General features: G+C 40.9%; 3 protein-coding genes and 1 pseudogene across 3 annotated transcripts; 1 reads left to right on the top strand and 3 right to left on the bottom strand.

Moving 5' to 3' along the window:
* Nucleotides 1-5,268: 5,268 nt before the first annotated feature.
* On the bottom strand, nucleotides 5,269-6,813 carry LOC115731913 (annotated as a pseudogene).
* LOC125316176 (7-deoxyloganetic acid glucosyl transferase-like) lies at nucleotides 5,292-11,084 on the bottom strand. Its single transcript, XM_048283676.1, has 3 exons — nucleotides 10,520-11,084; nucleotides 9,378-10,322; nucleotides 5,292-5,400 (listed from the first exon to the last, which is right to left on the bottom strand). Exons 1-2 carry the CDS (start codon nucleotides 11,022-11,024, stop codon nucleotides 9,382-9,384), a joined length of 1,446 nt encoding a protein of 481 aa, XP_048139633.1. The 5' UTR covers nucleotides 11,025-11,084; the 3' UTR covers nucleotides 5,292-5,400; nucleotides 9,378-9,381.
* Nucleotides 11,085-15,280: 4,196 nt separating this feature from the next.
* On the bottom strand, nucleotides 15,281-16,960 carry LOC125316177 (7-deoxyloganetic acid glucosyl transferase-like). Its single transcript, XM_048283678.1, has 2 exons — nucleotides 16,422-16,960; nucleotides 15,281-16,225 (listed from the first exon to the last, which is right to left on the bottom strand). The coding sequence occupies exons 1-2, from the start codon at nucleotides 16,921-16,923 to the stop codon at nucleotides 15,285-15,287; spliced, it is 1,443 nt and encodes a 480-aa protein (XP_048139635.1). The 5' UTR covers nucleotides 16,924-16,960; the 3' UTR covers nucleotides 15,281-15,284.
* A 9,312-nt stretch (nucleotides 16,961-26,272) lies between these two features.
* LOC115738256 (17.8 kDa class I heat shock protein-like) lies at nucleotides 26,273-26,984 on the top strand. Its single transcript, XM_030670837.2, has one exon. It carries the CDS (start codon nucleotides 26,364-26,366, stop codon nucleotides 26,868-26,870), a length of 507 nt encoding a protein of 168 aa, XP_030526697.1. The 5' UTR covers nucleotides 26,273-26,363; the 3' UTR covers nucleotides 26,871-26,984.
* Nucleotides 26,985-27,463: the final 479 nt, after the last annotated feature.

Raw genomic sequence — 27,463 nt, forward strand, 5'->3', positions numbered from 1 at the left:
ACTTGGCCGACGCATTGTTTTTATCGCGCAAAAGTCTAGGGATCGTTTGTTCGAAAGAAAATTATTTTCAAGAAATTATTTTTCGATTTTTCGGTATTTGGATGATGGAAAACTAATTTGATATACGGAAAACGTTTTCCATGAACTGAAAATAACAAGTTTTGAATGAGGAAAAACGAATTTCCCTTTTAATAAAAGGAAAATCAAATTCACTTACTATAGACAATCAAATGAATGCAAACTAGCTGTTTTCCTTAAAAATCACTTTCTCGGAAACTATTTTTCTTTATCATGAAATTTTGAGGGAAACAAAGGCACTTGTGCTACAGTCCTAACTTTAGATGAGGTAAATGGTGGGTCCAACATTCCTTCTCGAGACGGTAAAATATTATCTAAATTGAGATCGTGTGGGCAAGAGACTTCCTTGAAGATGTAAATCGAATCAAATTAGGGATTAGTCCTTCGACGAAGTCAACTATATTCTAGTGCAGGCTTAGTCCCCTGAAAAAAGAACAACAAGTATGAAACCTCTATGATATTTGAGAATTAATCTTCCTTGGTAAGGCAGCATATTGACGGATCAATGATGGGATTATCATGGTATATTCATATGGTCGATCGATTGACTTTATCGATTTCGAATCGATCGCCGATGAAATTGAAATGTTGTGTAACAACAAGTTAAAGAACACGAATAAATTTGCTCATCAATAATTGCTGGAGGCTTGGTCAACACTTGCTTGGCCCCGCGCGGCGCGCGGTGGTTAAGAAAATAATCGTGATTATTCATAGAAACCTTACGAAAGCGTCAATAATCATCGTTCCTTAAAATATCTTTGGGAGACAGAAATATCATTCACTGGTTTTTTTATAGAAGAGAGAGAGAGATGATGGGCCTTTGCACTTCGACCCCGGAATAGGAAGGATCACCTACAACGATATTTTAAATCAATGGTCTTGGCGAAATCTACGGTGTTGGTGGTTATTGTCATCGCCAACCTTTCAAAACTCACCCAAATACCTAACTTAGTGTCGTATCTAAATTAAAATCTAGGTTCTCAATTCATGTTTGCCGATATATTTCCAAATTTGTGGGAAGAATTGGTGGAGAAGGTTAAGGCATTATTTCTTTTGCGAAAAACGAATGATTTAGAAAATATTTTTTCGAGAAACAATAGCTTATATTGCTTAGAAAAAAATGATTGAACAATAAAAAAAATTACATCATCCATGAAGATATTTAAGCTTAAATTGTTGTAGATAATAAAAATCTTTTTCATTGATTAATCATTTTAAATAATACGAGCGAACAGTTTTTGAGAAAATTAAATTAAATCATTCATTATAATGAAACACACGGAGCTTAATAAAATTTTGTCATGGATGCTTGAGAGGTACGACATGCTAACAACCTCCCAAACCCGGCATCTCTGGTTAATAATTCAATTTGAGTACATTGATGGGAAATTGTCTAATTAATCTTAAAAATATTGTATGGATATTAATCAAACTTTTCAACTTTGCCAATTTCATCATAAACTTTAGCAGAAAATTTCGATATAATCCTTGGGACCAATTTTCACTTGAAATTGATAATGGCGATATACCACCTAAGATGGCCGGCAATGACTGGACCAACATATTAGTTATTTCCGATGAAAACTTACTTAAATGGCTACATTGAAATTTCACACAATGATGTATCACTAACTTGACAAAATTGAAAATTTTAGGACTGAATTAATATCCACACAATAATTTTAGAATTGATTTGGTAACTTTCCTACCAAAGATTTAGGTAGCAGTAGTAGCACTGATGTTTTGTGGTCACCTCTCAAAGATCATAGGTTAGAGCATTTAAGGAGTTCAAGACACCACTATGCAGAGGCAAACATCCTCCTCCCCTTTTAGTTTCATGAGTTATTCGTTCTCAATCCGATCAAAACATATGTCATCCGCATTGAGAGACTCTCAAGAAAATACTTCCTTATAACTCGCCGGCCGAGGAATTATGCCAACTATGAATTGAATCCGAGATTTCACCCTTGTTAACACAGAAAATTTCTTTTGTTCCCAATGAGCAAAGTCACATTAAACAAATCAAATTACTTTTATCACATACATTTCTTTCTCTTTCTCTCTATGTTGTGGCTGTCGCGACCTAAAATTAGGCTAACGGATTATCGGGTCAATTGAACCAACTAACCTAATTTGGACCCTCCCAAGTCCTACCGAATCACAACTTAGATTTATTCATGAAAATCTATTCAATCGGAGCCGCCGCTAATCATTTTACGGAAGGTTGATTAGAAACCTTAATAAAATAGAGGGAGAACTATTTTATTTCTGCGCACGAGAGAAAAATGGGTTTGGGGACTTGGTTACATTAATTGGAAAAATTAATGCCCTTTCGGTACCAATTTCATGAAAAATCCCTTTTTGATTAATCAATGTGATTTGAATGATTTTGATTTTTTTTTTTTTGAAAAAAAAGTGTAATATGAGACCATATATTATGCGTCCGGAAGATGATTTTTTTTTTGGTATTTTCGACAATAAAAGAAAACATTCAAAAGCATTCAAAAATCTGAACAAAAATAAACAAAAATGCCCATAATATACCTTTAATTTCCGATTTTTTTCGAAAATCCTCTCATTCCCAAAGATCCGGGCTAGAGCGAGATTTTATTGGCTACATCCTCGAGGATTCGAGCCGGTATGCAGATACGCGTATAGAAAAACAACATCCCTTTTGACAAAGGGCGGAACACGAATTTCTATACTAAATCACCATCCCATTCCACGAGATCGTGGCTAAGGCGTGTGATTTATTTTTTCAACGGGTCTAGGCATAAAGGGGAGCATATATTATGGGCATGTTTGTTTAAAATTGTGCAAATTTTATAACAATCAAAAGCAAACAAACAGCATGACAAAAATAAAATAAAAATGAGTCAATTGAGATTGAAATTTCAAAAATTTGGAGGGGTGGCCGAAATTGTGAGATTGGGGATCCACATTTCCTCATCCAAAAACTCAATCTATTTTTAATTTGAGAAATTATCTTTGAGATTTGAAAATTTAATTTTAGATAATCCCCAAAAAAAATTTATATATATATATATATATATATATATATATATCCAAATCCAATCGGACATTATCGGGAAATCCACAAGATAAGTCCATTCGATCGGATAAAGTGAGTCAACCAACTCAATGATAACGAGATAACAATTCAAAGCAAATATTATCCAAGACAGAGATCAAATATTATCTAATTCAGTTAATCCTCAAAAATTCGAATAATTAGCTGATTCAAGTAAACCTCATCCATGGCCTTGAATATCCACAAGAGATAAAATCATCCAACCAACTTCACGTATCGGAGATAATCATCGAGATCAAGAAGTTTATCCCTTAGGGTTAGATATTATCCAATTAAGAAGCTCTCAAATTAGATATTATCTAACTTAGCTCGATTATTATCCATAACATGCAAGTATTAATGGGAAATCTTAGGATAATGCAATTCAACCAATTCAAGAGCAAGATCAAAGGAGGCTCATCCATTAGCATATCAAACTCCGCCAAGAGAGCATGTGAACCGAAAATCCAAACGATTTATTACCTTAAGAAAAGATACTTCCCAATCAAGATAAATCAATTCCTAAGGATACATGTGAGATTTGACCAATTCATGAACAAGCTAAATTTCTTAGGGAAAAATCAGGACTTTGTATAACAAACTGGTGATTTTCAGTTTAGCCATTATTTGATAGGAAAAGGTTTGAACTTTTCAGTTTAATTGCAAAATCAATGTGTTCAAAGAGATCTAAGAACAACAATGCAAGTTACCAAATTAACAAGCATAGATTAGCAATCGAAAGTCGAGAAAAAATTACCTTTTCTAGGCAAAATTCTGCACATGCACAGTCCCTGGAAATCCACTCAAAAACAGTCCCTCTTGAGCCGGATTTGATCTCGGAACAGCGAGGTAATCTAATGCGAAGGAGTAGTCATGTTGGATGCTGAATATTGATCAAAACGAAGCCAAATTACCGTCTAAGTCAGGCTGATTTGCGGCTGAAACAGGGCTGGACAGCGGTGAATTGAGCTTGGCGGTTCAGTGATGATGATGCGGCAGATTGAGCTATACTCGCCTGGAACAACGAGAAACGTCTGATCTTGGGTGAGCTGCTGGAGTGGCGGTAGTGTGTGGTCATGGACGAGCGACGAAAGAGGATTCGACAAAGAGTCGACGAAATTTTGAGAGGGATTGTCTCGACCGCGGGGGAAACAATCGGACCCCTTCGTACTTCTCAAACAACTCTCAACTCTCTCCGTCCAACGTGTGCCAAAAATTTTAGTAATGGTCCAATCCCCTGAACATGAATGAGCTCTTGTTTATATAGAGTCCTGAGCCAGAGTCCTAGTAGGAGTAGGAGTTGTCGGAAACCGTCGGATTATCAACCCTAGCTAGAATGGGATTTATTATGAACCGTTAGATTTAGGTTTCTGAATCCGATAAAACTCTAGCTAGATAGGATCCCCAAATCATTAGAACTCTTGAATTATTTGAACTTCGAGGAGTCCTAATCCACTAGGACTCTATGAATCTCGGCCAAAGGGGATAATGATGAAAGAAATGGCTGAAAATGGCCTCTTTTGTGGGTTTAGAATGCAATTTTAGGCCTAATTGGGTTCTAGATGATTAATGGCTAATTAACTAGGGGCTTCACTTCACGATGGGCTAATTTGGAGTCAAATCAAGGACCGAACCCATCATGGAATTTCAGCCAGCCTTTGTAATGCCTCATTCGAATTTTCTAATCAATCCATGGGCTCGTCTCACATTCTTGAACTCAACTAAGGCTTTTCTAAATAACGGACATTTAACCGAAGGCCTTATTTGGATAATTTAAGCTTGAACGAAATAAAATTGGCTTGAAGTTAAGTTCAATTAGCTTAATAAATTCGGCACACCCTCTGCTCGAACAAAAATTTTTCGGACCGAATCTGATCTTGGTGAATGCTAAAACTAAGTTCAATTGACTTACCTCTGATTCTAAATGTAATGACTGACAAAAATTGAATATGCAATGCATGAGAAATCATTTTTGTGAGAACAATGTCTAATTCTCATTTTATACTTATGTGAATGATTTTCTAAAAATCAAAATTTAGGTGTCAACAATGGCCAACGCTAGAGACAGCAACATTTCCTTAAACCTCGAGTAAATATGTTTCATTAATCTTTTCAATTCATCATTCTGCCATGCTCTTGATATCCAAAACCAACCTCTCCCGGTGGCGATAGGACGAGCCTCCGAAGCCGAACCGGGTTCTCGCAAGCTTCGCCATCTTCTTCGCAGAATCTCTGAACTCATTGTCCCTCTCTGGATCGAACAGGCCTCTCACCATCCTCTCGACCACGACTTTGTCGCATGTGCCGTTCATGTCCATCCCGTTCCTCCACACGTGGCCCACGAACCTACTATTCGGAACCGGGTCGGCGAAGCGGGGCCGCCAGATCAGGGGGACTCCGGCAACGACGGCCTCCAAGGTCGAGTTCCATCCGCCGTGGCTCGGGAAATAGCGAGTGGCTGGGTGGGCTAGGACCTCCTCTTGTGGGGCCCACTCGACTAGGTACCTGGTTTTTTTAGGAACATACGATGCGAGACCCAAAATTGAATTGTCAGAAATGCTTAGGAACAAATTGCAAGATAAGTGATGCCTCGATTTTTAAGAGAGAAATGGCAGCTTAGTGTGACGGTGGCACAAGGTATCTATCACAAAAGTTCAAATGATGAGAAAGCTTGGACTGATTTTTACTAGTGCTAAGCATAATGGATCGGCCAAATCGACCCGAATCGTATCGATCCGGTTGGCAGTTTCCAAGATCTTTGATCCGATTTTTGATTCTATAAAACCGAAACCGATTACGCTCGGTCCGGTTCTTGATTTCAAGGGAAAATCGAACCGACCAAACCGCTAGATTGGACCGAATAATATTTTTTTAAAAAATAAAATTTCTAAATGTAAGCCTAATCCAAGTAAGTGACAACATAATGCAATTAACGAGATGTGGTCCGGTCAATATGTCGTTAATGAGAAAATTTAACAACAAATCACCGAAAAAAAAATTGCGACCGGTCCAATAATTGAATCGCTTGAGAACCGAACCAAATCAATCGATCGGATCCTATCTAATTCCCGATCCTTGAAACTAAGAATCGGTTCTCCCGATCGGGTTTCCAATTTCATGGTGGGATCAGACCTAATTGGACCCCTAATTTCTAGGAAAGAAAAGGCAGCATAGTGTGACACTAGCACAAAGTATCTCCCTCTAAAGTGCAAATGATGAGAAAGCTTTGATTGATATGAGAAGATGCAATAGTACCCTCTCTCATCCGTCGCCTCCGGGAGCTCGGCAGGCATCCGGCCGCTATCATCTTTCTCTCCCAGCGATTCCGGTCTCAACACCCACAAGAATCTCACCCCACTATTGACCAAACCGTACCAAAACTCCATGACCTGGTCCCTTGTGATCACCACAAGGCTCCCGAAGCTCACATAGACCCCCGACTCCGGCAGCTAGTCGTCGAGCCAACCCATGCAACTTCTATCCTCTCTCAGAATCCCATCATTTATAGAGACCGGCACGTCAATGTCAACTGCCATTAGTCTTGATTTGAGTTGGATGTGGAGGGGTCCAATGGCATATAGTTCGGGGAAAGAGCCGTGGTCGCAGATATGAGCGAGGGTTGGCAATTCAAGCTCTTCGAAGGTGTTGAAGATGAGTCCGTCGGCTCTCGCTGGCAATGAATTGGAGAGTGGCCTCGGCGGCGTCGGCAGAGCGGCGGTTGCCCGGAAGATCTCGCCGTCTCGAGAACTTGTCCATCCCCGGTATGTTCTTCACTTGTCCATCCCCGATATTGTGCGGTGTGATTTCTTACTTTGCTATCCCCGTTGATTTTATAACTGCCCGAGAGTTACACATTCTGCAAGCGTTTAATAAAAAGATAAAAATAATGGGTCGATTACATGCCTAGGACATTATTTTTTTATGACCTGTAGGCGATTTGATAGGGTTGTTGCGGGCCCGGGGACGGGGCATGACATTTATAGAGATAAGATTACTAAGATAAGATAGAAAACTGTAGTCCGTGGTTTTGACCTATTGAAGGTCATTCACACCGATATCAACGGACCCTAAACGGCAACTTCGTGTAGAAGTTTTTATTTCTTCATATTTATTAACAATTATTTCCGATATGGTTATCTGTTATTGATTAAGGAAAAGTCTTAGTGTCTTGATGAGTTCAAATTTCTTTTTCGGACTGAAGTCAATAAGGGTGCATATGGTAACGCTCCCGAAACGCGTATGGTAAAAAAGTGTTCCCAAAGTGTTCCGGGAACACTTTTTAAAAACGGGAACACTTTTGGAGCGAAAACGAGAAACAAAAAATACTTGTTTCTTTGTTCCCGGAACACTTTTTAGAAACACATTTGGAACATTTTTTAGAAACAATTGGGAACAATTTTGTTTTTGAACACACTTTTGCTCTTTTATTCTTGCATGATGTTGACACTTAATTTTTGATCATTTTATTTTAAAAAATTAATTAAAAATATGAAAACATTCATAAAATTACAAAATCAACCTTGGAAGCTTTGGCCTAGCCTTGGCAACCAATTTTGAACAAAAAATATTTTTTGTAATATTTGACATTTTGCAGATTTATTTTAATTATAAAAATAGCCGAAAATAAGGAAAAATAGTATTTGTGGTCAGAAAAATGTGCAAAAATAGTCCATATTCTTATTTTAATTCCCTTTTCATTTTGGTCTCTTAAATTTAAAAAAATTCAGTTTGGGACCACATGCCTCTTCATCGAACATAATCCTAAATTGACTAAAAAATTTCATTTTAAATCATTTTAGCCAAAATTTTTACTTTTAGAGTCATGACATGAGATTTTGATACCTTGCATCTCATTTCAGTCCTCATGTTTGGAAAAATTGCACAATTGGACTCAAAGGACCTAAATGCACAAATATTTTTCATTTTAGTCCCCGATTTCACTCAAAGTGCAATTAATATTTTTCTAGGGTCCCCGTTTAAAAGTAATCATATTTTTAACTACTTGGGAACATTTATGTGTAACTCATAATTGTAATTTTTCCTAACTATAGAAAACATATTTGATGTTCTCGTTGTCTAATTTCAATTCGTCTTCTCTTTCAGCTTTTTTTTTTTTTTTTATAGTTGATCTCGTCCATATCATCATTTGATAAATCGTGCATAAATTACGTATACATATATTGGTCCAATTTGATTTAGTAAATTGAACAAATGCGATTTAATTTGATTTAGTAAGTTAAAAAGATAAAGACATTTTAATTTTAATATATATAGTCCCCTTAATTAAATGAAAAAAATTAGGAACAATTTTTTTTTCAGTTACCAAACGCATTTCTTTTCTTCTTTTTTTTTGTTCCAGAACAGAAATTTTATGCGATTACCAAACGTGTTTCTATTCTTTTTTTATTTCGGGAACAGATTTTTTTTACGATTACCAAACGAGTTTTTGTTCCCAAAAATCGTTGTTGGGAACGGAAACGAAAAAAAATGTTTATGTTCTAAAAGTTGTTCCGGGAACAGAAACGTTACCATACGAGCCTAAACGACTGGGAAAAGTCATAAAGGTTGCTAGATATGACTGATTTGGTGAGTATTCTAGTAGGCATGGACAACTCATACTAGATCCAACTTCATTTTATTGGAATTGAGAAAATAGTCCAAATGAATTTGATTTTCCTTTTTTTGTTTCCGAAGCAATGTTGGATAGTATAAAGGGCCGTTCGCCAAATACTTGAAAGATTATGGGATAGTAGCATAAATTATTATGCTTGTGAGTTTTGAAACAAAATGAGTAGTCAAAAGGCGTAACCGCACTCTTATGGTTATGAAGAGGAGTATAATTAGTATAAAAAGCATGTCCTGAATATTTTCTCCCGAGCTAAATTAAAATGTCATGTCTTAGCCAATACTACTTTTGAACTTTTATGAACCGCAATGGCTACTCGAAAAAAGTTCCATTATGCGAAAACCTGGCACCTAGGAAAGTGTCTATTCCCTACGGTTATAAGGAAAAAAAGATTATCTCTATTAAGATCCATGTCTATTTACGACGTCTCAACAATCTAATTTATGGTTTTAATGTAAATGTACATTTGACATTAAATTCATAGTCGGAAGTATTAAGGATTATGAGATTCAAGACATCAAATGAGACACTCATAAGCACCCATTGGTTTGACAGTTTATTGCTTGAAATGTGGAGTCCTATCAACTCTATTTCGCGACGTTCGACTTCAGCTGCCCGTCTTCATGGATCTTATGTCCTCAATCAAGCGGTCCAGGTTATCCCACGAGGACCCACCCTCGCTAACTGCCTCCCTCGCCCTCCTCGCCACGTCGGCGCCCGCCGCCGCGAATTCCTCCTTCCTCTCCCCCATCACTCCGTTGACCATCCTCTCCACCACCACCCGGTCGCATACGTCCTTCATGTCGAGCCCCAGCTTCCACGCGCGGCTCACGAGCCGGCTGTTCACCTGCTGGTCCGCGAAGAACGGCCAGCACACCATTGGCTTCCCTGCGACCACACTCTCCAGCGTCGAGTTCCACCCGCTGTGCGTTAGGAACGCCGCGACGGCACCGTGCTGCAGGACCTCCTCCTGCGGGGCCCACCCCACAACACACCCCCTCTCCGCCGTCGCCTCCCTCAGCTCCTCCTGGACGGCACTGGGGCCGCTTTCGGCTAGGGAGTCTGGCCGCACGACCCACAGGAAGCGCCTCCCGCTGTTCACGAGGCCGTGCCAGAACTCCGCGAAGTCGTGTCTGTTGAGGGTCGTGATGCTCCCGAAGCTCACGTAGATGACCGACTTCGGAGGTTGTTCGTCGAGCCACGAGATGCAACTACGGTCGACTTCCCACAGACTGTTGCTTGCAGACGGCGGTGGTGGGGACGACGGCGCCGACGACAGTCTTGATTTGAGGTGTGAGTGGAGAGGACCGATCGTGTAGAGGTTTGGGATGTGGGTTCGAATTTGGGAAATGGCGGGGCCCTCCAGTTGGTCGAAGCTGTTGAGGATGAGGGCTCGGGCTCGGGTGGTCTGGAGGGTCTGAGTCGTCACGTACTGGAGGAGCCAGTCGGAGAGGTCGGAGACTCGGCAGAAACTCGGCAGGTCTCGGCACCGGAGGATGTCCTCCATGCCTGGCACGCTCGTCACGATATGGTCCATGTCTTCGTCTCCTACAAAATTACGGAAGTCCATGTGCTTAATGAAATTCCTCAATGAGTTCCAGTCCAACTTCTTAATTGTTTTGTACCCTCTCAACCCCATACCTTTATTTGAAAAAAAAAGAAAACATACCTTACTTTGAGATCAAGCTTGTCTCTAAATTGAACAGAATCAACAGGTTCGGTCAATGCTGAAGTGGGAATATTACCTTTGATGGGGAGATCTCCATTCTCAATCATGCGTGGAATACAGAAATAAGCCCAAAAGGAACTCGCGCTGATCGTGCGGAACGCAATGATGGGAACTCCGAGGTCCCGAGCGATATCGATGGTGAAGGTGAAGATCCCATCCGCAATGATACAGGTCACCGGCTGACCGGGAGCGGCCACCAACTCTTCGAAGAGTGGCTTGGTTATGCTCTTGATGTAATTGAATGTGGTCATGAAGTGGTCATCAGGCCTCGGGTGGTCCATCGGGAGGCCGTCCGATATGGTCTTGAATCGGAAGTACGGGTAGGCATCGAAACGAGCTTGGACTTCGGCATGCTGGAGGAGGCGATGGTGGATGTGCTCAGAGTTGATGAAGGTGATGTGGAGACCGGACAGGGCGAGGAGCTCGGCAAGCTTGAGCATGGAGTTGACATGGCCTTGAGCAGCTAAAGGAAAGATGACGACATGAGGAGGAGGAGGAGGAGGAACAGGCGATGGATCCATTGCGGTCTTTTGGATCCTACGATTGGATTGGGGTCAGAAATCTGCGTGGGGAAATGTTTAGAAAGTTATTGAAAAATTGTCAGCTATCAAACAACTCCATCGTAAGAGCTACTGACATTTATGAGTATCAAAATATGTCTCGATTTGAGTTTTAAATCCGAATAGAAAATTTAAATTATAAAAATATATAAATATTTGTAATTATATTTCCTATTCCACAGGAAGCCAAAGTAAATATTTGGATTCTGTTTGATTAGCCCAGATAGGTCCAGCTTTCATAGATTACGGATATCTTATTTCCGTGTAGTTGTCAGCCTATAAACAAGAAGAAGGAAGCTTGGATTTTGCCGACGGTTGGACGAATTACGTTGCGTGCTGGACGTGGACTTCCTTTTTTTCACGATGGCGCTGATCAGAAAAAGGGATAATACTAGCTGGACTTGGTTGGTTGACTTGATCAATAAAAGATAAGAGCAACTTGAGGACATGGATTAATCCCTGCGGAAGTGGTTTTGTTTTTCACGTGGGCCCAGCTTGCATATATATAAAATAGCAAGCGACAACTTGGCCGTCGAGTATCGTTGAAGTGCGGTTTCCTTGTCGAGTGCTTGAGAGGGTTTTCTCTGTGGATTTTATTCGTGATATTACATTAAGAGTTCAAATGTCGGAATCGATTAAATTTTATAGTAAAAATTGTATAATTTTTTTGTGAGATTGAGAGATTATTCCGCTTGGAATTGGAAGCTAAATACTGTATGAGTTCTTAAATATAATTAGGACTGGAAAACGAGTGTTTGAGTGACTCGAGTGTAATTTGTAATCTCTGTCAAATCACTTGTTCTCTCTCCGTAAACGTAGATCTTTACGATCGAATCACGTATATCCGATGTCCGATTATTTTTTTATTCTATCTATTTATCGTTCAATTGCTTAATTCCGTACAATAATAAGCGTGTTATCTCTGGCTCACCTTCGAACGGTCGCGTAAGAGCTCATCGCACGGGACTTCCCGATCGCTGTGGCTACCAAGCAATAACTTTCTCCGAAAGAGGCTCGCTCCTTGAAGTTCCGTTCATCCTGCACAAGATGCCGCTCGCTTTCTCTCAGCCACCGCTGCAGCCAGTAAAATATTCACCGATCTAGGATAATGGCCGAGGGGGTTCGACTCTGCCAAACGATTCTCACCGCCGCCCGGGGCCTTTTCCATCGGACGATTTGTCGTTTAGTCGCCGTCCTATATGACGCCTTGTGATGCGGTGCTCTTGTCCGGGAGTTCAAAACCCGACAGGCGAAGGGCGGCCCTGAGATTACTTGGTGTTTTATTACTCGGCCTGTATGGAGTGCGGGCCACGGAAGCACATGACTATTGACAGGAAGTACGTGCTTTATTTCCATATTGGGTCAGCACATGACTATTGACAGGAAGTACGTGCTTTATTTCCATATTGGGTCAGCACATGACTATTGACAGGAAGTACGTGCTTTATTTCCTTATTGGGTCAGTGTCTTTTTTTTTTAAGCATGAATTGACAGACTAATTCTATAGAAAAACACCTTACTTGTGAAGGGAGAAATGCTCCATGTGCTAATGAATTTTGCTAAAACTCCCCCACGTATCATCGAAGCAATGCGACGAACGGTTGCTTGACACCGCCGTAATGGTCTATACTCTCCTTTCACTTGGCCGACGCATTGTTTTTATCGCGCAAAAGTCTAGGGATCGTTTGTTCGAAAGAAAATTATTTTCAAGAAATTATTTTTCGATTTTTCGGTATTTGGATGATGGAAAACTAATTTGATATACGGAAAACGTTTTCCATGGACTAAAAATAACAAGTTTTGAATGAGGGAAAACGAATTTCCCTTTTAATAAAAGGAAAATCGGATTCACTTACTGTAGACAATCAAATGAATGCAAATTAGCTGTTTTCCTTAAAAATCACTTTCTCGGAAACTATTTTTCTTTATCATGAAATTTTGAGGGAAACAAAGGCACTTGTGGTACAGTCCTAACTTTAGATGAGGTAAATGGTGGGTCCAACATTCCTTCTCGAGACGGTAAAATATTATCTAAATTGAGATCGTGTGGGCAAGAGACTTCCTTGAAGATGTAAATCGAATCAAATTAGGGATTAGTCCTTCGACGAAGTCAACTATATTCTAGTACGGGCTTAGTCCCCTGAAAAAAGAACAACAAGTATGAAACCTCTATGATATTTGAGAATTAATCTTCCTTGGTAAGGCAGCATATTGACATATCAACAATGGGATCATCATAGTATATTCATACAGCTGATCGATTGGCTCTATAGATTTCGAATCGATCAACGATAAAATTGAAATGTTGTGTAACAACAAGTTAAAGCACACGAACAAATTTGCTCATCGATAACTGCTCGAGGATTGGTCAACACTTGCTTGGCCCCGCGCGGCGTGCGGTGGTTAAGAAAATAATCGTGGTTATTCATAGAAACATTACGAAAGCGTTAATAATCATCGTTCCTTAAAATACCTTTGGGAGACATAAATATCATTCACTGGTTTTTTTTATAGAAGAGAGAGAGAGAGATGATGGGCCTTTGCACTTCGGCCCTCCAATAGGAAGGATCACCTACAACAATATTTTAAATCAATGGTCTTGGCGAAATCTACGGTGCTTGATGGTTATTGTCATCACCAACCTTTTTAAAACTCACCCAAATACCTAACTTAGTGTCGTATCTAAACTAAAATCTAGATTCTCAATTCATATTTGCAGATACATTTCCAAATTTGTGGGTAGCATTGGTGGAGAAGGTTAAGGCATTATTTCTTTCGCGAAAAACGAATGATTCGGAAAATATTTTTTTCGAGAAACGATAGCTTATATTGCTTAGAAAAAAATGAATGAACAATAAAAAAAAAATTACATCATCCACAAAGATATTTAAGCGTAAATTGCCGTAGATAATATTTTTCATTGATTAATTATTTTAAATAATACAAGCGAACAGTTTTTGAAAAAAAAATCAAATCATTCATTATAATGAAACACACAGAGCTTAAGAAAATTTTGTCATTCATTATAATGTAGGAAGTGACCTTAAGGTAGGGCTTGTATATATGTACTTTCCAAGGTTAACAGTAATTAAATAATTAAAAGGATATTTTCTGGTGTGATTTCTTACTTTACTATCCATGTTAATTTTATAACTGCCTGGGAGTTACACATTCCACATGCGTTTAATAAAAAGATAAAATAATGGATCGATGACATGCCTGGGATATTATTTTTTTATGACCCGTAGGTGATTTGATAAGGTTGTTGTGAGCCCGGGGATCGGGGCGTGACATTTATAGAGATAAGATGACTAAGATAAGATAGAAAACTGTAATCCGTAGTTTTGACCTATTGAAGGTCATTCACACCGATATCAGCGCGACCCTAAATGGCAACTTGGTGCGGAAGTTTTTATTTCTTCATATTTATTAACAATTATTTTCGATATGATTATCTATTCTTGATTAAGGAAAAGTTTTAGTATCTTGATGAGTTCAAATTTCTTTTTTCGGATTGAAATCGATAAACGACTGGGAAAAGTCATAAAGGTTGCTAGATATAACTGATTTGGTGAGCATTCTAGTAGGCATTAACAACTCATACTAGATCCAGTTTCATTTTATTGGAATTGAGAAAATAGTCCAAATGAATTTGACTTTCCTTTTTTTTGTTTCCGAAGCAATGTTGGACGGTATAAGGAGTCGTTCACCAACTACTTGAAAGATTCTGGGATAGTAGCATAAATTATTATGCTTGTGAGTTTTGAAACAAAATGGGTTGTCAAAAGGTGCAATCGCACTCTTATGGTTACGATGAGGAGTATAATTAGTATAAAAAGCATGTCCTGAATATTTTCTCCAGAGCTAAATTAAAATATCATGACTTAGCCAATACTACTTTTGAACTCTTATGAACCGCAATGGCTACTCGAAAAAAGTTCCACTCCGCGAAAACCCGGCACCTAGGAAAATGTCTATTCCCCACGGTTATAAGGAAAAAAAGATTATCTCTATTAAGATCCATGTCTATTTACGACGTCTCAACAATCTAATTTATGGTTTTAATGTAAACGTGCATTTGACATTACATTCATAGTCGGATATATTAAGGATTATGAGATTCAAGACGTCAAATGAGACACTCATAAGCACCCACCGGTGTTTGACAGTTTGTTGCTTGAAATGTGGAGTCCTATCAACTCTATTTCGCCACGTTCGACTTCAGCTACCCGTCTTCATGGATCTTATGTCCTCAATCAAACGGTCCAGATTATCCCACGAGGACCCACCTTCGCCCACTGCCTCCCTCGCCCTCCTCGCCAGGACGGCGCCCGCCGCCGCGAATTCCTCCTTCCTCTCCCCCATCACTCCGTTGACCATCCTCTCCACCACCTCCCGGTCGCATACGTCCTTCATGTCGAGCCCCAGCTTCCACGCGTGGCTCACGAGCCGGCTGTTCACCTGCTGGTCCGCCAAGAACGGCCAGCACAGCATTGGCTTCCCTGCGACCACGCTCTCCAGCGTCGAGTTCCACCCGCTGTGCGTTAGGAACGCCGCGACGGCACCGTGCTGCAGGACCTCCTCCTGCGGGGCCCACCCCACGACACACCCCCTCTCCGCCGTCGCCTCCCTCAGCTCCTCCTGGACGGCGCCGGGGCAGCTTTCGGCGAGGGAATCTGGCCGCACGACCCACAGGAAGCGCCTCCCGCTGTTCACGAGGCCTTGCCAGAACTCCCCAAAGTCGTGTCTGTTGAGGGTCGTGATGCTCCCGAAGCTCACGTAGATGACCGACTTCGGAGGTTGCTCGTCGAGCCACGAGATGCAACTACGTTCGACTTCCCACAGACTGTTGCTTGCAGACGGCGGTGGTGGGGACGACGGCGACGACGACAGTCTTGATTTGAGGTGTGAGTGGAGAGGACCGATCGTGTAGAGGTTTGGGATGTGGGTTCGAATTTGGGAAATGGCGGGGCCCTCCAGTTGGTCGAAGCTGTTGAGGATGAGGGCTCGGGCTCGGGTGGTCTGGAGGGTCTGAGTCGTCACGTACTGGAGGAGCCAGTCGGAGAGGTCGGAGACTCGGCAGAAACTCGGCAGGTCTCGGCACCGGAGGATGTCCTCCATGCCTGGCACGCTCGTCACGATATGGTCCATGTCTTCGTCTCCTACAAAATTACGGAAGTCCATGTGCTTAATGAAATTCCTCAATGAGTTCCAGTCCAACTTCTTAATTGTTTTGTACCCTTTCAACCCCATACCTTTATTTGAAAAAAAAGAAAACATACCTTACTTTGAGATCAAGCTTGTCTCTAAATTGAACAGAATCAACAGGTTCAGTCAATGCTGAAGTGGGAATATTACCTTTGATGGGGAGATCTCCATTCTCAATCATGCGTGGAATACAGAAATAAGCCCAAAAGGAACTCGCGCTGATCGTGCGGAACGCAATGATGGGAACTCCGAGGTCTCGAGCGATATCGATGGTGAAGGTGAAGATCCCGTCCGCAATGATACATGTCACCGGCTGACCAGGAGCGGCCACCAACTCTTCGAAGAGTGGTTTGGTTATGCTCTTGATGTGATTGAATGTGGTCGTGAAGTAGTCACCAGGCCTCGGGTGGTCCATCGGGAGGCCGTCCGATATGGTCTTGAATCGGAAGTACGGGTAGGCATCGAAACGAGCTTGGACTTCGGCATGCTGGAGGAGGCGATGGTGGATGTGCTCGGTGTTGATGAAGGTGATGTGGAGACCGGACAGGGCGAGGAGCTCGGCAAGCTTGAGCATGGGGTTGACATGGCCTTGAGCAGCTAAAGGAAAGATGACGACATGAGGAGGAGGAGGAGGAGGAGGCGATGGATCCATTGCGGTCTTTTGGATCCTACGATTGGATTGGGGTCAGAAAACTTGAGGACATGGATTAATCCCCCTGCAGAAGTGGTTTTGCTTTTCACGTGGGCCCAGCTTGCATATATATATATATATATATATATATATATATATATATATATATATATATATATATATAATAGCAAGCGACAACTCGGCCGTGGAGTATCGTTGAAGCGCGGTTTCCTTGTCGAGTGCTTGAGAGGGTTTTCTCTGTGGATTTTATTCGTGAAATTACATTAAGAGTTCAAATGTCGGAACCGATTAAATTTTAGAATAAAATTTATATAATTCTTTTGTGAGATTGAGAGATTATTTCGCTTGGAATTGAAAGGTAAATACTGTATAAGTTCTTAAATATAATTAGGGCTAGAAAACGAGTGTTTGAGTAACTCGAGTATGATTTGTAATCTCCGTCCAATCACTTGTTCTCTCTCCGTAAACGTAGGTCTTTACAATCGAATCACGTACATTTGATGTCCGATTATTTTTTTATTCTATCTATTTATTGTTTGATCGCTTAATTCCGTACAATAATAAGCGTGTCATCTCTGGCTCACCTTCGAACGGTCGCATAAGAGCCCTTCGCACGGGACTTCCCGATCGCTGTGGCTACCAAGCAATAACTTTCTCCGAAAGAGGCTCGCTCCTTGAAGCTCCGTTCATCCTGCACAAGATGCCGCTCGCTTTCTCTCAGCCACCGCTGCAGCCAGTAAAATATTCACCGATCTAGGATAATGGCCGAGGGGGTTCGACTCTGCCAAACGATTCTCACCGCCGCCAGGGGCCTTTTCCATCGGACGATTTGTCGTTTAGTCGCCGTCCTATATGACGCCTCGTGATGCAGTGCTCTTGTCCGGGAGCTCAAAACCCGAAAGGCGAAGGCCGGCCCTGAGATTACTTGGTGTTTTATTACTCGGCCTGTATGGAGTGCGGGCCACGGAAGCACATGACTATTGACAGGAAGCACGTGCTTTATTTCCTTATTGGGTCGGTGTCTTTTTTTTAAGCATGAATTGACAGACACTAATTCTATAGAAAAACACCTTACTTGTAAAGGGAGAAATGCTCCATGTGCTAGAGAATTTTGCTAAAACTTCCCCATGTATCATTGAAGCAATGCGACGAATTGTTGCTTGACACCGCCGTAATGGTCTCTACTCTCCTTTCACTTGGCCGACGCATTGCTTTTATCTCGCAAAAGTCGAGGGTTCGTTTGTTCGAAGGAAACTTTTTTTCAAGAAATTGTTTTTCGATTTTTCGGTGTTTGCATGATGGAAAACTAATTTGATATACGGAAAACGTTCTCCATGGATTGAAAATAATAAGTTTTGATTGAGGGAAAACGAATTTCCCTTTTAATAAAAGGAAAATCAGATTCACTTACTGTAGACAATCAAAGGAATGCAAACTAGCTGTTTTCCTTAAAAATCACTTTCTTGGAAACTATTTTTCTTTATCATGAAATTTTGAGGGAAACAAAGGCACATGTGGTACAGTCCTGACTTTAGATGAGGTAAATGGTGGGTCCAACATTCCTTCTCGAGACGGTAAAATATGAACTAAATTGAGATCGTGTGGGCAAGAGACTTCCTTGAAGATGTAAATCGAATCAAATTAGGGTTAGTCCTTCGACGAAGTCAACTATATTCTAGTACAGGCTCGGTCCCCCGAAAAAAGAACAACAAGTATGAAACCTCTATGATATTTGAGAATTAATCTTCCTTGGTAAGGCAGCATATTGACGGATCAACAATGGGATTATCATAGTATATTCATACAAGTGATCGATTGGTTCTATAGATTTCGAATCGATCACCGATAAAATTGAAATGTTGTGCAACAACAAGTTAAAGAACACAAACAAATTTGCTCATCAATAACTGCTCAAGGCTTGGTCAACACTTGCTTGGCCCCGCACGGCGTGCAGTGGTTAAGAAAATAATCGTGATTATTCATAGAAACCTTGCGAAAGCATTAATAATCATCGTTCCTTAAAATACCTTTGGGAGACAGAAACATCAGTCTCTGGTTTTTTTATAGAAGAGAGAGAGAGATGATGGGCCTTTGCCCTTCGGCCCTCCAATAGGAAGGATCACCTACAACAATATTTTAAATCAATGGCCTTGGCGAAATCTACGGTGCTGATGGTTATTGTCATCGCCAACCTTTCAAAACTCACCCAAATACCTAGGGGTGTGCAAACTAGACGGGACCGGCTCGAACCAGCCCGGGACCGGCCTAGACCGGCCGGGTTGGTCCGGTCCTTGAGGTGGATGGTCCGGTCCCTGGTCCCAATAAATGGGACCGGTGAATGGGCGGTCCGGTCCTCGGGTTTCTTGTATTAGGACCGGACCGGCCCGGCCCGGATCGAACCGCCAATAATATATAATTATTTATATATAAATATATACAATTGCAAAAAAAAATTGAAAACAAAACAAAATGATAAAAGTCCATCGCCTATTTTTTTCCAACCTTGCACTGTCGCACTCTCCTCCTCAAGACTCTCTTTTTAGTCTTATTTTTCATCTTGTTTTTGGTCATCTTTTCTCTCTGCAGGCTTTTTTTAGTGCGGTTGGTGATGTTTTTATCATGTAATGACTGGATTTGGTATTGAATTCGAACATTTTGGTCAAGTTCGTCGATCATAAAAGTCATAGCGAGTTGATATGTTTTTACCATGGTATAGTTTATTAAGTCGACTAGATTTTCAATAGTTAGCGGTCCTCTTGGGCCGGGACCGGCGGTCCCGGTCAAGTCCTTGGTTCCAAAAATATGGGGACCGGGACTACCATCCGGTCCCCGGTTCCATGCCGGGATCGGACCGGCGCGGACCATGCACACCCCTACAAATACCTAACTTAGTGTCGTATCTAAATTAAAATCTAGGTTCTCAATTCATATTTGCCGATATATTTCCAAATTTATGGGAAGAATTGGTGGAGAAGGTTAAGGCATTATTTCTTTCGCGAAAAAAGAATAATTTAGAAAACATTTTTTCGAGAAACGATAGCTTATATTGCTTAAAAAAAATGAATGAACGATAAAAAAAAATTTCATTACCCCCGAAGATATTTAAGGGTAAATTGATGTCAATAATAAAAATATTTTTTATTGACTAATTATTTTAAATAATACGAGCGAACAGTTTTTGAAAAAAAAAATCAAATCATTCATTATAATGAAACAAACGGAGCTAAAGAAAATTTTGTCATGGATGCTTGACGAGTACGGCATGCTAACAACCTTCCAAACTCGACATCTCTGGTTTGTAATTCAATGTGAGTATGTTGATAGGAAATTATCCAATCAATCTTAAACATATTGTATGGATGGTAATTTATAATCAAACTTTTCAACTTTGCCAATTTAATCATAAACTTTTGTAGGAAATTTCGGTGTAATCCTTAGGGCCAATTTTCACTTGAAATCGCTAATGTGACCATATATCACATAGGATGGCCAGCGATGACTGGACCAACATATTAGTTATTTCTTACGAAAATTGACTAAAATGACTATATTGAAATTTCACGCAAATCGACAAAATTAAAAATTTTAGGACTAAAATGATATCCACACAATAAGTTTAGAATTGATTTGGTAACTTTCCTACCGAAGGTTTAGGTAGCATTGATGTTGTGTGGTCACCTCTCAAAGATCATAGGTTAGAGCATTTAAGGAGTTCAAGATGTTAGACAACAAGGCTACAGCATAGCAAAGATTTCTTCTATGATTATTTTCCTATGATAAAGATATAAATATATTAGAAGATTTTATCTTGATTTTGATTTGATGTAATTGATATTTTTTTATTTGTTACTTTAGATAGTTAACCTTTAAAGCCTATAAATAGGCACATGTACCTTTCGTTAGCAATGTACAAAATTATTATAAGACACAATTTATGGCTATCTTTAGCCGCAACTCTTGTTGCCTTAAGATATTAATTTCTTAAGGTTTTTCATGGTATCAGAGCCATCAATTGCGAAGCATCATAGCCATGAGTTCTGGTCTAAGTTCTTCAACGGAATCGAGTCTCGTGACTCCCGCTGCTGTTAGCATTTCAATGTCGTTTAGTTCAACAATCTTGTCTCTCACCAGCCCCGTCATTCCTTCATCTGGAAATTTCATGGGGACATTTGGTTGTCCGAATCTTGGGGTGAAATTCACCTGGGACAACTATGTAGTGTGGAAAGCTCGAATTCTCCCCTTCTTTCGAGCAAATAAACCGATTTCGATCGTCGATGGAATGCTGCCATGTTCTCCGCAACATATTACTCAAACCAATACAGATGGTTCTTCCAATATTGTGCCCAATCCCGTATACGATAACCGGTATATACAGGACCCGATTGCTCTCGGGTGGATCTTAAGCACGACGGCCGACTAAATTGTAGGTCAATTATCTAATCCGAACACTTCTCATGCCTTTTCCAATGCGGGATGGGCTAGTGCTCCAGATACTCGTCGTTACGTTGGCGGGTTTGGCATCTTCTTGGGTTCAAATCTCATTTCGTGGAGCTCCCGTAAACAGGGGACTGTTGCATGATCCAGCCACCGCAAAACTTACTTGGATAGAAGCTGCGCTACGTGATCTTCATGTTCATCTGCCCGCTCCTCCTATCCTTTGGTGTGATAATCTTTCTGCTATCTATCTCACTGGCAATCCCATCTTCCATGCTCGCACTAAACATGTAGAGATTGACTACCACTTTGTGCGCGAGCGTGTCACTAAAGGAGAGCTTCATGTTCGGTACATCTCTACTCATAATTAACCAGCTAACATCTTCACTAAAGTTCTCTCCACTCCTCGATTCCGTCTTCTTCAGATCAAGCTTACCATGACCTTTGCCACATCAACTTGCGGGGGGATGTTAGACAGCAAGGCTACGGCTCAAGAAAGATTTCCTCCATGATTATTTTCCTATGATAGAGATATAAATATATTAGGAGATTTTGTCTTGATTTTGATTTGATGTAATTGATATTTTGTTATTTGTTACTTTAGATAATTAACCTTTAAAGCCTATAAATATGCACATGTACCTTTCATTAGCAATGTACAAAATTGTTATAAGACACAATATATGGCTACCTTTAGCCGCAACTCTTATTGCCTTAAGATATTAATTTCTTAAGGTTTTTCACAAGACACCACTATGCAGAGGCAAACATCCTCCTCGCCTTTTAGTTTCATGATTTATTTGTTCAATTTTCTCCCAAATTCCTTTTCACCAGAAAGGTAAGGTGGTAACCCAAATCATCTCTTGTGCACCGGATGAAATCCGCCTTCTCAATCTGATCAAAAGATATGTCGTCCACATTGGGAGATTCGCAAGAAAACACTTCCTTATAACTCGGCGGCAGAGGAATTATGCCGACTATGAGTTGAATCCGAGATCTCACACATGTTAACATAGAAAATTTCTTTTGCTCCCAATGAGCATAGTCACGTTAAACAAATCAAATTACTTTTATCACATACATTTCTTTCTCTTTCTCTCCATGTTCTAGCCAACGCTAGAGACAGCAACATATCCTTAAACCTCGAGTAAATATGTTTCATTAATCTTTTCAATTCGTCATTCCGCCATGCTCTTGATATCCAAAACCAACCTCTCCCGGTGGCGATAGGACGAGCTTCCGAAGCCAGAAATGGTTCTGGCAAGCTTCGCCATCTTCTTCGCAGTCTCTGAACTCATTGTCCCTCACGGGGACTCCGGCGGCGACGGCCTCGAGGGTCGAGTTCCATCCGCCGTGGCTCGGGAAACAGCCGGTGGCTGGGTGGGCCAGGACCTCCTCTTGTGGGGCCCACTCGACTAGGTACCTGGTTTTTTTTATAGGACCATATGATGGGAGACCCAAAATTGAATTATCAGAAATGCTTAGGAACGAATTGCAAGATAAGTGATGCCTCGATTTTTAAGAGAGAAATGGCAGCTTAGTGTGACAGTGGCACAAGGTATCTATTACTAAAGTTCAAATGATGAGAAAGCTTGGACTGATTTTTACTAGTGCTAAGCATAATGGATCGGCCAAATCGACTCGAATCATATCGATCTGGTTGGCGGTTTCCAAGGTCTTCGATCTAATTTTCGGTTCTATAAAATTGAAATCGATTACACTCAGTCCGATTCTTGATTTCAAGGGAAAATCGAACCGACCAAACCGCCTGATTGGACCGAATAATTTTTTTTTTAAATTCTAAATGTCGGGTAAGTGATAACATGATGTAATTAACGAGATGTGGTCCGATGAATGTCATTAACGGGAAAATTTAACAACAAATAACCAAAAGAAAAAATTGCGACCGGTCCGATAATTGAATCGTTTGTGAACCGAACCAAATCAATCGATCGGATCCGGTCTAATTCCCGATCCTTGAAACTAAGAATTGGTTCTCCTGTTCAGGTTTTCGATTTCATGGTGGGATCAGACCTGATCGAACCCCTAATTTCTAGGAAAGAAAAGGCAGCCTAGTGTGACACTAGCACAGAGTATCTCCCACTAAAGTTCAAATGGTGAGAAAGCTTTGATTGATCTGAGAAGATGCAACAGTACCCTCTCTCGTTCATCGCCTCCGGGAGCTCTGGATGTAGTCAGAGTTGAGAAAGGTGACGTCGAGATCGGCAAGGCAGAGAAGCTCGGCGAGCCTGAGCATGGCGCTCCCGTGGCTTTGCACCGGGAATGGGAAGACGAGCACGTGAGAGCGGGACGGCGTTGGGTTCATCTTTTTCTTTGTCCTCCTTCACGTGGTTGCCTCTGTTTCCAAATGCTTCCTACATTTCAGATTTCTTTAACAGTGAAGGTTCCAGTCAAATGTACATGCCAGAGTGATGACCATGTTGCCATCGGCCGCAAACCAAGCGCTCATTGTGCAAACTCGGCTGATTTTCGGAAGCATGCATTCCTCAATGGAGCGGAAAACTAGCAAAAGATTAGTTGGTGGATAATTTTTAATAATATCTTAATTTTTTTATTAAATTTTTTTTTTCCTCTTCTATAGCTTGTGCCAGTGGGCACACAGGCCATGGCCTGCGAGAGGGAGCGCCATTGAGGTGGCGACCCACGCTGCCATGGAAGAGAAAGAAAAAAAATAAAAAAAAATATCATAAATAAAATATTCACTTTAGCATTTACGGTGCCACAGAAGACGATCGGCGTCCACGTCAACAATTTCAAGTTTAAATTGATCGGATGGACTGAATTGATACCAATATGAAAAGATTTATGACTAAATTAATCCAATTAAAAAGTTTATGATTGAATTCGCACCAATACAATAGATTTAGGAATTTTTTTTTTTATACTTTTCCCCACAATGGAGTTGTCTAAAGATGCAAAACGAACACAAATGCTTAGCACAACCAGGACAATCGTAAGGTTTGGAATTTGATCTAGTTGGATAAGAATTTTCAGTATTGATCGTCATAAAAACATTGCGAGTGATCTACGTTTGACTTACTAAGAATATAATTTGCCAAAAATGAAGGATATTGAATTTGAATAAAATCAGATGGGAGACGAATGGTATCGAGCAATTGAGAGCGTTGAAATTATGAAGCACTCTTAGAAGGACATAATCAATTCGCAAATCCTTCACCGGGTTAGCAGTTAAATAAGCATGCGCGCATGGCAAGATCTACAGCGTCGCGGTCGAGATCCGACCAATGTTAATGTCGAGATCCCGACGGCCACACTCGATCTGTAGAAGATGCCTCTTCCAAACATGATTGTCATCAACGAGGCACGATTCGTGTATTGCGAGGAACTATCATAGTTGGCAAGATTGATGCAGACGTGAACTCCACGAACCGTAATTTACTCAGGAGGGAAATTTATTCTAATATCATATGGGACGATCAGATTCGACTCATTCCACATGGACTAAGCCTTTAAAAAGAGTACTTGAATTCATTACATTATTTGACGACTGTTCAAGAGTGGATCTTACCGATGGATAATATCAAATCGCACGACATATCCGATGAGAGACTTGAATGTCACAAAAGACCTTTTACTAAATTATTCTTTAGATTTTCACACAATAAATCTTGATCTTCATCATCAGATGATAACTAAATTCAATTTGTAAAATGACCAAGTGCTTGGTATTCCCTTTTACCCATTTAAAATTCCTTTTTTTCCCCTCAAGCTTTTTAGGTGCACACGCGGAATGGACAACAATGCGCCCTTTGTTGCTAGAGTAGTTGCATGGATATCAAAGGCTGCCTTTTACAATTTCATGTTAAGGGCTGCGCTTGTTTCTGAAAAACTAATTCTAGAATACACATTTTTTTTTAAAAAAAAATGATCACTTATAGCACCGACATAAAATATTTGCATCATGTATGAAAATGTTTAGATATAAATCGTCATCGATAATAAAGATATTTTTTGTTAACTGATTATTTCAAGTGATATGAGCGATTATTTTAGAAAAAATATTTTTCAATCTATTTATTGAAACGAAGCCTAAGGCTCCATTTGTTTCGACGAAAATATCTTCTAGGAAATTTTTTTTCGAATTTTCCAGCCTTGGTTTCGTGAAAGTAATTTCTGGGTAAATGTTTTTCAAATTTTTCAGTGATTGGTTTGTGAAAAATAAATTAATCAATGAAAACATTTTCCATCAACATTTTCATCAATAAAAAACACCTTTAAAAGTGGGGAATATCATTTCCGCATTTTGAATAGATGAAATCAATTTCCCTTCTCTTTCTTTCACCCAAACCAATCACATTCTCCTCCATCACTCCTTATTATTATATTTTAAAAATAGAATTTTAATTATTTTTATTTCTTATCTTTTTTATTTTTCCTTCGACAGGTTAACAACCACGGCGATCTTTGCGACCATTTGTAAGAAGGAAGAAAAATAAAAATAAAAATTTTTGATTTTAAAAAAAAATTCCGATTTTGTTATATGCCAAACGATGAAAAAAAATGTTTTTCAGTTTATTTTCATATTTTATCCGAACATAAAAAAAAATATTACTATTTTCTTAAAAAATAACTTATCGATTTTTTTTGGAAACCTGACTTTAATAACAAGCCCAGGAGACAGTCCCCGAGTTCGGTCTCGCGGCCCATTGAACTCCTGGCCATTCTTTGCCCGCCTCTGCTATCACTCGTGTGGAAACATTCAGACTCAACTCAAGCTCAGAATTCCGAAGAGGGCCCTGGAACGCCGTGGAAGGGAAGGAGAGACGTCAGACAGACACCTTTCACTTCGTACCGCTACGTGTCATCCTTTCGAGGCGCCATGAAAACACTACTCTCTCTCTCTCTCTCTCGCGTATAAATTCCTTCTGCTCTCTGTCGGTTTTTCATTCAAATCTCTCTCGAAAAGCACCGAAACCCACCGAAACATTACTACTATCGTCACTTGAGAATTCCTTCCGACAACCATGTCGATGATCCCGAGTTTCTTCGGCGGGCGCCGGAGCGGCATCTTCGACCCCTTCTCCCTCGACGTTTGGGACCCCCTCGAGGGCTTCGGCGTCGCCCCTGCCGCCCAACCGTCCGGCGGGGACCGGCAGGCCACGGCCATAGCGAACGCGCGGATCGACTGGAAGGAGACCCCGGAGGCGCACGTGTTCAAGGTGGACCTGCCGGGGCTGAACAAGGCGGAGGTGAAGGTGGAGGTGGAGGACGGGAGGGTGCTGCAGATCAGCGGGGAGAGGCGCAGGGAGAAGGAGGAGAAGACGGACAAGTGGCACCGCGTGGAGCGGAGCACCGGGCGGTTCATGCGGCGGTTCAGGCTGCCGGAGAACGTGAAGCTGGACGAGGTGCGGGCCAACATGGAGAACGGGGTGCTCACGGTGGTCGTCCCTACGGTGGAGGAGAGGAAGCCCGAGGTCAAGGCCATCGACATCGGCGGCGGAGAGCCGGAGAGACAGAGGATTGCCGGTTGAGTAAGCTGATGGAGGAGGAGGTGTGAGAAGAGAAAGAGGAGACAAGATGGCGTGTTTTGGCTGGTAAATAAGGTCAACGTCAACGTTGTGTTTTCTCGTTCGTTCGTTCGTTGTTTTGTGGTGTGGAAGATGGAAAACAAGACGTTTTGATGTAGTCGCGTACGTGTACGTGTACGTGTGCGTGTAATCGTATGCTGGTGACGCGACCATGTGAATATATCTAGTTTTCTACTAACGCAATCGTTACGTGACATGGTTTGCATTAGGAGTAATCGGAGGTCCTTAGAATCGGATCAGTACGTCTTGGTCGACGTTTCGATCTCTTTCCCGGGTTCGACCTCGTTCTTGGGCGGTTCATTAGAGCTGATGGAGTTCGGAAAGGGAGGATCCTCTTTCTATGCACAATCATGTTCTGTTCTCCTCCATGGAAACCTCAGCTACTCTAAATCAACAACTAAAGGAAAACAGCTGCATCATGCTCCAGTATTTAAACAATGCCACCACTGTCAGCATTCATACTCCAACAATGCCACAGATGTTAGCATTCCTATTCCGTCACGAACTAGAATTCTCACTAACAATAATCAAAGATT

The sequence above is a fragment of the Rhodamnia argentea genome, chromosome 8 (assembly GCF_020921035.1).
Source record: "Rhodamnia argentea isolate NSW1041297 chromosome 8, ASM2092103v1, whole genome shotgun sequence".
NCBI classification, from domain to species: Eukaryota; Viridiplantae; Streptophyta; class Magnoliopsida; order Myrtales; family Myrtaceae; genus Rhodamnia; species Rhodamnia argentea.